At 39.5% G+C, this 11,997-nt stretch overlaps 1 protein-coding gene across 3 annotated transcripts in view; it reads left to right on the top strand.

Annotated features, from left to right (window-relative positions):
* Positions 1-564: 564 nt before the first annotated feature.
* LOC132791160 (N-alpha-acetyltransferase 30A) overlaps positions 565-11,997 on the top strand; it is a 45,377-nt gene continuing 33,944 nt past the window's right edge. The window contains exons 1-2 of one of the 3 annotated variants that reach the window (XR_009632874.1): positions 565-655; positions 2,050-2,206. Coding sequence is in view for 2 of the 3 variants with exons in the window: in XM_060799983.1 (XP_060655966.1) it covers positions 5,351-5,872 (522 nt within the window). In the remaining variant the exon portion in view is untranslated. Of the gene's footprint in view, positions 656-2,049; positions 2,207-5,013; positions 5,079-5,183; positions 5,925-11,997 lie in introns of those variants that run through there. The other 2 variants (XM_060799983.1, XM_060799984.1) reach the window with 2 other exon arrangements.

Raw genomic sequence — 11,997 nt, forward strand, 5'->3', positions numbered from 1 at the left:
ATGAACAAATTCAAGACTTTGTTAGGATTAAGCGCAAGTAACAACATTAAATTAAGAGATGCTGTAAAATAAAACGAAACAAATCAAAATTATTTGAAACCGAAAAGTTTATTCTAAATTTTCAGAACTGTCCCACAGCAGGCCTTACATATACAATGAATAAAGATAATCTTAAAACTACCTCAGACTTGATAAAGTAAATAAGTTTAAAGATTAAATATTGAGATCGGTTTCAAATTTTAGAAAAAAGAAAAATAGCATTCTCAACTGCCCTTATCAACAAGAAAAAAATCATCACTGCCAGCTTTAGTGAATACAAACAGCACCAATTAACTATACCAAATATACATATATATTTGTACTTTGTGCATTTTGTACATACACACATAATTGAATAATCACAGACAAATAAATGATTTAATTAAACCCAAACGAAAAAAGAGTTTTAATTGCTTACATTTTGCATATTCCGTTTTGTGTCAATCTTCTGTCAGAGGTCAGTGTTGCCAGCTGAGCTTAATTTTTGGCGGACAATATTTCATCATGCAAATTATGGTGTGGACACACTGGCCTATGACGCCATATGTAATTTATCAAAAGTGAAGTGATTATTTGTGCTGCTGTCGGTAAAATTAAACCAAGGCTTAAACACTTGGTAAGTTGTTAACAATTATGAAAGTATTTGATTTCGATAACGTATGTGTATGAAAATGTAATTTAATACACGCTAGCCAAATTTTCAAGCGGTGATTAGAGATCTCTGCTTGGCGTGTTGCCATCTTTATCGCGCCAGCATTTTTTTGTTTTTATGTATTTTGCACTTGGCGGCAAACGTACATAGCTTTGACAGTGAAAAGCGAAAAACTGTAGAATTTTCATGTCAGTTACGTGCACGCACCTGGGACATGGCTCTCTGCCTGCCACCAGCCACATGCCCCATGCCACCTCCATTGGTTGGGCTGTCAGTTCTACTTCCTCGCATTCGCTGTCAACAAAGCGTTGCACCTTGGCTTTTTACCGGGTACTGTATTCATGTACCTGACGGCCGCACGTCAACGTCTCACTCACAGAAGATGCCACCCCTCTCCCCGCGCCCGCTAGCCCAACCCTAACCTCAAACCAGTCCTGTCCAGGACACGACCAGCAGTGTTCCCAGCATTGACGTGCTGCTTCTGCAGTTAACAAAATCCCAACGGACATGAAATTTATGTTTGTTTGCGCATATTTCACCGTTAGTCATTCGTCAGGCGTTGTCACGCAACAAAAAAGTAGAAACAGAAAACAGCAAAGAGGCGACAAATCCATTTGGAGCATGGGCCAAAAGTAACAACAACTTTTTGGCCAAAAATAATATAAGCAAATAAACTGTTTTTTTGGGGTGACAAAGAACTTTTGCTTGGACAAAGGATTCAATTGACGCTGATTAATTTGTTAGTGCTGTTTATGCTTAACCCTGAATAAGGTTGGAGATTTTTAACGTAGCTATTGATGTGCTATTGATACCCTGTAAAGTAATGAAAATGTGATTTAAACGATATATGATGCTTCTTATATAAAAAGAAAGCGTTGAGAATGATAGATTATAGTGGTCTCTAATTATGAAGTATGTTTATTGCTATTACCTCGATATTAACATTCAGATAGAAGATACTGTCCTCACAATAAAACTTGTCCTGTAAGAATGAAAACCAACCTTTAGCAATATCTTAAAGAACAATAAGGAAGTTTGTCCTATAAGAAAATCAACATTTAGCAATAGAACCTTTATCATAATATTCCAAAAAACTTCGTATTTTAACATATAGCTTTTAATATGCCGCATTATAAATAAAAACATTTTCGATTAGATCATTGATATTACGAGTTTTATAAAATATACTATATTAATATACTTCTTCTATAAAAGAGAAATCTGTTAAGCAAATTTAGTATTCATGATCAAATTTTAGATTTTTATGTATACGTTGATATTAACAGTTTTAGATAAAAATATGCAAGCATGTTATTCTTTATTCTGTACTAATAAGTTTTTAATCGAAATATTTCTAGTTTTCCATCCAACTCATTATGACTCAAAGCATTATGGATTAGATATGTCGATATTGGCAGTGATGATAAAGGCAACATTTGAACATTTTGGATCTTATTTAACTCACACAAATTGGTTGTGGAAATTTACTTGTTGAACTGCAAATCAATATGATTGGTAAGTCTATGTATATTATATTATATTATATTTACTTGACTGCTACTGCAAGAGATAGTATTTCAAATACTTAACCCATTTGTACCAACTTGATATCAACCTTTTTGGTGCAACGTTGCGTTAAAGGTAAGTGTATATAGCATTTTAATTGAGTGCAATGCGGCTTGAGCGGCTCAAGCATTGACAGAGCTTATGGGGAGCCAGTAAATAAATCATATCAATAAGAAGGAGCACACACACACACACACATACATGTGCAGACGCTGTCCTTCGACTGAGCCGCAAACATGTTTATAAAAAGTACAAGTTAATATTTATGTAATTCAGCAGATACGAAGTACAACGAGCAGATCATTACATTGACATATTCATGCACACACGCTTCAACTGCAACAGTCAGAGCAAGAGCAACAACTGCAGCTGTCCAGATGTCCAGGAATTCCACTGAAGAGGCGAACAATGCAGCAGCAGCAGGAGGAGATGAGGAGAATGAAGATGAGGATGAGGAGGAGCAAGCAGAACCATGTAAACTGCGAACGTTCGCGTCCCACGCGACGCTGCGAAATCAACCTGCGTTTTGTGGCACTGCCTTTGGCTTTTGTTTCTGCTGCGATGACAGCGGAGACGATGTGGAAAAGTATCTCAGCGAAGTTGTCCAGAGCAGACGCTTTTATCTGCAACTGCGACTGCGACAGCAACAGCGACAGAGACTGTGGCCTGTCCATGTCGAATGCATGCTTATCAAAGGTCTCTCGCTCTCTTGTACCTGTCATAAGGCCCACTGAAATATTGTGGCCGAAAGGAATGTGTAGAGTCAGCAAACGAAACAGAAACAGACGCAAGTTAAGACTCCACGTTCATATATATAGACTGCATATGGAGGCCATTTGCAGTTAACTTTTTAATAAACTGCACAGCACTATGAAGTCAAGTCCTGGCCAGGTGCAGCAGCAGCAGGACCAGGATCTCTCTGCACATTCACATTTATCTCACTCGACGCGCGCTGGGCAAATATGGAAATCTCTTTGTGTGTGTGTGTGTGGCACATACAGCGTGCCACTTGTATTCGCAGTTCTTTTTGCGCTAACCGCTTCATTAAACACTTGAGCTCGACTGCTGCGAGTGTCCTGAGTGCGTCCTTTTGCCGTAATTAATTTCTATGTGTGAGCTTAGAGAGGAGCTTCGCTTGACCTCGCTGCAAGCACCAAAAAGAAAAGCGGGACCAACAGAAGTCATTATTAAAAAGAGAAGCAAAAAAGTGGAGCAAAAGGATTTCAAGAGGAGCAGCAGGATATGTGTAGCACAAGTTGCCTGCCTGCCTGGCAAACAAATTAGCGCGGCTCAAGCGTGCCACACATAAATGCTGAGCTAGCCGCAGGTGCCACAACCCCAAAATCAAAGCTAGCTGCGGGCGCTGTTAAGCTTAATCTTACCCAAATAAAATGGGACACCAGCTACATATTGAATTTCGGCAGAGCCTAAGGATATACTTGGACGAGAGTCCGTGGCCTTTTAGGTTAATTGCAATCGACAACTGGTCATATGAGGTCATTGTGGCTTCATCACAAAACTTAGATTGGACACAGGACAATCAACGCCACGTAATGGACGGAATTAGTTTTCATTTATGCACGTTGCCTGATACCTTGCCTCATGGCCCATGCCCATGCCCCGTGCCACATGCGCAACTCCCTGCTGCCTGTGCGTGCTTCAAGGCAATTTACCTGCCTGACTTCCCCAGACAACAAAGGATTTGCTTTGCGGAAGTGGGTTGAGCTGGGCTGGAGGAGCTAACAGTGGGGTGAGGGGGAATTAGGAGTAGGGGCATCACCTGTCAAAGTCGCTGCAGACATTTTCATAATTTTCACATGCTAAAATCCATCGTGTGTGTGTTGTGGTGTATGTGTGTGTGTGTGTTTTTATGTGGAGTTGTCAACGCCGCAGCCAGATAGTGTCCCTAACGGTGCTGGGTGTGCCGCTTAATTGCCACAGCTCACGGGTTAGCTTCTAGCCTAATCCTGGTGAGGAGGGAAAAGTGGAGGAAAACTTTGGCTACACAAGGTCGTCTTCGTTAGCTCAGCTTGGTTTGTCAGCATACCCTATACTTAAGAGAGTGTTAAAGCAGCACCAATAATAATAATGGAAAAAGAAGGAAAAAAGTTTAAGTATTAAGTATTGATGGTTAAGATTTTTTCCTTTTGAATTCACGTGCCCGTAAAATTAGCTGTCAATACTCGTTTGTATTACAGAATCCTATTTCATAATGTTGCCATGACTACTCTTTAAATCTCTTAAGATTGACAAGTATTTAGTAAAGATTTTAAAGCCAGATTAAATCTGCTCAATAGCTGAATCCGTCTGTCTGTCTGTCCGCTTGCACTCAGAGCTTTAACTCGAAGACGATAAGAGCTAGAGTTTTGAAACTGAGTTTTAACTGTAAATATTTGTTCGCTTTACCACATGAAGAGGCTTATTTTAGAATTATGTCACGTTGCTCTAAGTTTCCTAAAATGGACACACATTTAGTAAAACGTGTTATTGTAAAGCTTAATCTAAGCTGATGTTCGTTGCTTGTTATTTTTTTATATTTTTGTTAATCTTAAATAAAAAGCTGCTATAAATTCTTGAGTCTCAAGAACTGTACGTTTGAAGCAATAACTCTGGAAACAATGAGAGCTAGATTTTTATAATTCAGTACTTGTTTGTCTAACTCTATGAAAAAGATTTATTTACAATTACGTCACGTCTTTCTGAACGTCAACAAATCGATAAATATTTCGTAAATGTTGAGTAAAGAATTGAGTTCTATCTCCTCAAACACAAATTAAACCCTTCTCCGCTTTGTCTGATTTTATTCAAACTTGATTTTTAGGTGAGAACAAGATTTATAAAATCAGTTGTCATTATTCGTTTGCTTTAGAAAACATAGAATTCTCTTATAAAATAATTTTTTTTTCTTTCTTTTTTTCTATCGCAGTTATATCTTCGAATCAAAGTCATCTTCCTTTAAACTATAGTCTCCTAGTGACTTAAAATGCATTGATTGAGTATTGAAATTCCCTGTTCCAATTGTCAAATACTGGGTATCTGTCAGTTACCTGTCGTTTTCTTGTTATTGTTATTTGAAAATGTGTTGAGTCAACAATGAACGAATCAAAGCAAAGCCCGCCTGGCACACCAGAGATTAGCTACACCGTCTTCAACGATGAAAGCCAACTGAAGGCCATCCAGGGTCTCATCGAGAAGGAGCTCTCCGAGCCGTACTCCATCTACACCTATCGCTACTTTGTCTACAATTGGCCGCAGCTCTGTATTTTGGCACAACACGAGGAACGTTATGTGGGCGTGATTGTCTGCAAAATAGACCACTTGAGTAATCCGGAATTGTGGCAAGGATACATCGCAATGCTGGCCGTGGATCCTGAGTACCGGAGACAGGGCATTGGCAGCACACTAGTGGAGAAGGCCATCGAGATGATGAAAGCGGAGCAAGCTGATGAAATTGCGCTGGAGACCGAACAAAGCAACAAGGCAGCCTTGCGACTGTACGATAGTCTGGGATTTATTCGGGAGCAGCGACTGCTGCGGTACTATATAAATGGTGTGGATGCACTGCGTCTGAATCTGATGGTGTCTCGGCGCTCAAGCGATGCGTCGTTATCCTAAAACTGTTCTGTTTTCAATGTTGCAATGAAGTCTCTTCGAAAAAAAATGCGTCTTTCTCTGTGTTCTGTATCAATTAGCGCCCCATGGAGCGGCTACTTGCTTCTACTTCAGCAGCAGCTCTCAACTCAACTCAGGTAAAACAGAGGCTCAACACTTTGATAGCCACCTAATTGAGTGCAAATGCTGGGCAAGCAGCGAGATGTGATGGAACATCATCGTGCAGCAATATTACCTTTCATTACCCGTCGCTACTCCTTTTTTCAAGGGATAATTGCCTGGCCATTCAGGGTCACATCAAATGACTTTTGGGTTATGGAGTTGTTAGGCAAACGACAGGACTTCGTCTGATAAGGATACGCTTTGATAGCCATGCTAAGAGGTGGTCCTTTGTCTGACTGGTAATTCCAGTCAAACGGGTAATACTTAAGATTTTTGAAGAGTTTACTTTTGATTTGACTGAGAGAAACAATAAATTGAAGCAGGCGTAAAGGGCGGCACAATGGACTCTCTCGAAGGATCTTAAGTGACTTTGATTGTCAGTTGGGAGTTGCTTATGACAGCATATAATGTGCACATTTTTAAAGGGGAGTTGTTGCGTAGACGTAAGGAAATTATAAAGGGCTGTTGAAAGAAGTTGTTTGTGACTTATTATTTTAATGTTGAAAGGATGTTTAATTTGTGTTTAATTTGAAAGGAAAAAAAGTTAGAAAATACTACTATACTGTACTACTTTTAAGATATACTAAACTTAGTATCTTAGTATTTTATATATATAAACCATATTTTATGATTTAGGAATATGTTAAGTTTTTTTCTACTAATCTGAAACGCTTCCAAACAGCTTTTTGAAATGAAAATTTCAAGAAATTAAAATAGTTTTTATTTTTATCGAGAATCTGATGTTTAATTTATTGCGTTCACATTTTCAGTATGTGTTTTTATAAATAAATTTATTAAACAAATTTCAAATGCGAACATTTCGTAATCAGACATTGAACTTGTATAACATAATACGTTGATCTTAATTAACTATCATTATAAATTGTCAAAATCACTTTTTCTTTATTTCGTAATCACAGTTTCAATATATTTTGTTTTATATTGTAAATATTGTAAATACTAGATTTAAATATAGCATAAGGTAACATTAAGAATTAATCGATTAAATATCTATCGAGTTAGAAGCCCGATCGATAGGTGTATCGGTCGAGCACGAGACTAAAGTGCGTTCACTATGAACAAGAACGTGAACGAGAGAACAAGTTGTTGTGAAATAAACTGAAATAAAGAAATATAAAAAAACCTGACAATTATATATCAGGTGTGGGGTAAAGGCCCGAAAAACGAGAAACTCCGTGTGATGCAATATAAAGATATATTGAAAAAGTCAAGATCTGAGCTAGTTGCGATTTTGGAGAGAAAACACGTGCGTTTCGAGGACGACGCTACCATTTATCAATTGCGGGCGGCTGCGAGAGTTGTTATGGCAAATATGGAGGAAGGAAAAGTGGAGAAGCTGCATCTGGAGGAGCGGGAGCTGAGCAACGGCTCGCCTGTAGAAGCGGCATTCTCAAGTCCGGATGATCACGTTGGCGTCGGTGGTGGTGAAATTACCCTATTGGGCATGAGAGTGAGAGAGACAGCGATAATGTTCCGAAAAATGGCGGCAATGCGGCGGCGTCTGGCGAGGTTCTGGAAGTTTCGAACATTGCGGTCGTGAACATGCAGCATCGTGATCAAGTGGCGGCGAACGTAGAGGCAGAAATTCAACATTTGCAACAAGTCGAGATGCTGTATGCTGTGCGTAAACGTGTTGCTGATTTGGAAAATGCGTTGAGCCAGAATAAACCAGCTCGAGGAGAAGACATCGACATGAGTGACTTGAATGCCCTAATCCAACCTTTTCCGGGGGATACTGGATACCCTGTGACGCGCTGGATCGACGATTTTGTAAAAATAATGGATACATACTGCGTGTCGGAGAAAAACGTTTCATTTTCGCCAAACGTTTGTTGACAGGATCGGCCAGATCATTCATGATTGAGACGGCTGCTCTCACTTGGCCGGTACTGCGAGCGGAGTTGATAGCTGTGTTCGATCTCAGGGTCACCGTGCTCGACGTCTTCAAGCAATTAGAAGCCAGAAAGAAGTCGAAGAATGAGAGCGCCCTACAATATTTTTTCGTCATGTGCGGCATTGCGCGACAAGTCGAGGTGGCAACGGAGGATATAATTCGATTCGTCGTTGAAGGCTTAGGAGACAATTCGGGAGCTGCGTCTGCAATGGCTTATTGCGAATCGTTGGAAGAGCTGCGCACAAAAATTACGATTTATGACAAAATAAAGAAGGTGCCCGTCCAGCCGTCGAAAAGGGAGGAGCAGCCTAAGATGATGAAGCCTCAAGTTCGTGCCAATTATATGCAGGATCCTGAAGCTATTCGCTGCTATAATTGTCGAGGAATGGGCCATTTGGCGAGAGATTGCCGACAACCTAAGAGACCGGATGGAGCCTGTTTCAAGTGTTACAGTGTGGATCACAAGTACCAGCAGTGCCCCAAGCGAAAGACGACGACTATGGTAGCAGCAGTGCAGGACCATGAGGGATCTGGCTCGGAGGAATTGGCAGCGGTCCAAGCTTTGGAAATATGAGGATTGCTAGGTGAAAAGGGAAAATATATACGTATAGTAAGTTTGCTTGATACCGGTAGCCCCGTAAGCTTTATTCATAAGTCTTTGATTCCGAATAATGTTGTTTTAAGTTTGAAAAGATCGAAATATTATGGACTAGGAGGACATCCCATATCAGTTTGGGGCATATGGAAGTGCTTTGTTAAATTTTGTTCTAAAACCTATTCAATATCTTTAAATATAGTTGATGATCATATTCTGCCATTACCAGTATTATTAGGGCGAGATTCACTTAAGATCATTGAAGTTCAATTAGTTCATAAGAAAAACATTAATGCTGAGTATCATTCACCCTTAAGTTCATTAAAAATCAATACTAATCAGTCAAACTGTGCTTCTCTTTTCACCGTAAATGCAAATGCTACACATAAAATACGTAATAGTAATCATAAGTTAGATAATAATCATTCTAATCATAACATAGGCTTAAATAACATAAATTCTGGAGAATCTTTGGATGTTGACGATACCGCGGACAAATTCATAGCGGGTATAGAACCATTTAGAGAGGACTCCTTTGAGATAGGAACGGAGTTTGGACTTGAAATAGCGGGAAGGTGTCAAAAAACTATTCAAAATCATTATTCTAACAACCAATACGATTATAATGTTAAACCTAGATATCGTATGTCCATCAGATTAACCGATACCACTCCCTTCTATTGTTCACCTAGGCGTTTGTCTTATTTTGAGAGAGAGAAAGTTGCAGAAATTGTCGATGATTTGCTAAAGAAAAACGTTATACGTCCTAGTGCTTCACCCTATGCGTCACCTTTAGTTCTTGTGAAGAAAAAGTCTGGTGAAACTCGAATGTGCGTTGACTACCGTGGTTTAAACAAACGTATCGTCAAAGATAATTTCCCTTTGCCTCTTATTGAAGACTGCCTTGAATATTTGGAGGGGAAATGTTATTTTTCTGTGATTGATTTCAAAAGCGGATTTCATCAAATAGAGGTCGAAGAAAAATCCGTTCCGTATACAGCGTTTGTTACACCTCAAGGACAATACGAGTACCTGAGGATGCCTTTTGGTTTGAAGAATGGTCCTGCAGTGTTTCAGCGATTTATCTCGGAAACATTTTCAGACTTTATTCGAGAAAAAAGAGTAGTTATTTATATGGACGATATAGTTATTGCCACTAAGACTGTAGATCAACACTTCGAGATGTTGGCAAAACTTTTGGATCGAATTAGCGAAAATAATTTGGAGATAAATAAGAAGAAGTGTGTATTTCTTAAGAAAGAATGCGAGTTCCTAGGGTACAATGTTAGTAAATATGGGATTAAGCCGAGCGAAACACATTTGGTAGCCTTGAGAAATTTCCCTGTGCCACAGAATGTCCATACCCTTCATTCATGTTTAGGATTCTTTTCGTATTTCAGACGTTTTGTCCTGTCGTTTGCGAGAATAGCTAGACCCTTGACTGAGTTATTAAAGAAAGGTGGTCCTTTTCCACTCAATGATGAGCAATTGAGGGCATTTGAAAATTTGAAAAGTGCTTTAGCTAACCCACCCGTTTTAGCGATTTTCAGTCCTGGGAGAGAAACTGAGCTTCATACCGATGCCAGTTCACATGGTTTTGGAGCTATATTATTGCAGCGGCAGGATGATGGAAAAATGCATCCTGTTTTATTTTATTCCGGTAAAACTACAGCGGCAGAGTCGAGATACCATAGTTTTGAGTTGGAAACGCTTGCGATAATTAATGCGTTACGCCGTTTTAGAGTATACTTAGAGCATAGGCCGTTTAGAATAATTACGGATTGCAATTCGCTAGTGCAAACTCTTAGTAGGAAAGCTATTAATCCTAGGATAGCTAGGTGGTCCCTTGAGTTGGAAAATTATGATTATTCAATTATGCACAGACCCGGTGTTAATATGGCCCATGTGGATGCTTTAAGCAGACAGACAGAAGTTGTTAAGACCCTAAAAATAGTGAGTTTAGTGGCGACGATGACTTGTTAGAAAACTTTGAGGAAGAACGCATAGAGAACCGTAGAGAGAACCATAGAGAAAACTTAGTTGAGAACCGTAGAGACAACCTTGTGGGAATCAGTAGTGACAACCTTATAGAAAGCCTTTTAGAAATCCGTAGAGACACACCAGGGGATAGTGCGTTGTTAGATAGCCTTTGTGAAGATCCTTTAGAGAGACTACGAGTTATAATGGAAGAGAACCTTAGTGAAGATTCTTTAGATATCGGTGGAGTTAATTGCGAGGATGTGAATAGAGATTACATGGACGGTGGTAAAAGGGCCTGGGGAGATGATAAAGTTGATAAATATGAGTTTCGTGAGGACGCGTTTTTGAAATCAATACCTTTAGTTGGAGTAGTGGGGGCAACACCTGAGGATGTAGACTTGATTTTACAAACGGAACAAATGAGGGATAAGGAAATAGTTCGATTGAGACAGAAACTAGAGAATGGAACCTCGCGTAGCTTTGAGTTGAGAGATGGACTAGTATGCAGAAAGAATGGAAATGATTCTTATTGTTTGTATGTACCCGTTTGCATGGAAGAGCAGATTATTAGGAAATCGCACGAAAAATTAGGACACCTGGCAGCGGACAAGTGCGTTAATGATTTGAGACGGACTTATTGGTTCCCAGATATGAGAACTAAGGTGGAGCGTTTTATAAGAAATTGCCTTTCGTGCATTTTGCATTCAGTGCCAAGATCTATTCATGATAGAACATTGCACAGTATCCCGAAGCCATGTGTCCCATTTCATACACTCCATATAGACCATTTAGGCCCCTACCGAGTTTAATTTCAAAGAAAGCACCTTTTAGTTGTTATTGACGCCTTTACTAAGTTTGTGAAACTCTTTCCTGTAAATACAACTAGCACTAGAGAAGCGAGAGATGCGTTAAGTAAATATTTTGACTTTTATAGCCGACCTCAAAGGATCATATCTGATCGCGGTACTTGCTTTACGTCGCTTGAGTTCACCACCTTTTGTCAAGAACGTGATATAGAACACATAAAGGTGGCCACTGGAGCGCCACAGGCTAACGGCCAAGTAGAGCGGGTGAATCGGGTTTTGACACCAATGCTAGGAAAATTAGCAGAACCTTTGAGCCAGTCCGACTGGTATAAATTACTCAATAAAGCTGAATTTGCAATTAATAATGCAGTACACAGTAGCACCCAAGTAGCTCCTAGTATTCTATTGTTTGGAGTAATACAGAAGGGACCTATAGTTGATGAGCTTTCTGAATATTTAGATACTAAATTCAATGATGAACCTAGAGATATTGTGAAACTCCGTGAGCAGGCATCTGTCAACATTCAAAATTCCCAGAAAAGAAATGAACAGTTTTATGGTAAGAGACATAGAGCTCCTAGAGAATATAACGTCGGTGATTATGTAGCCATTCGGAATGTAGATACTACAGCAGGAGTTAATAAGAAATTTGCCCCAAAGTACCGGGGCC

Source organism: Drosophila nasuta, chromosome 3 (assembly GCF_023558535.2).
Source record: "Drosophila nasuta strain 15112-1781.00 chromosome 3, ASM2355853v1, whole genome shotgun sequence".
Taxonomy (NCBI): Eukaryota; Metazoa; Arthropoda; class Insecta; order Diptera; family Drosophilidae; genus Drosophila; species Drosophila nasuta.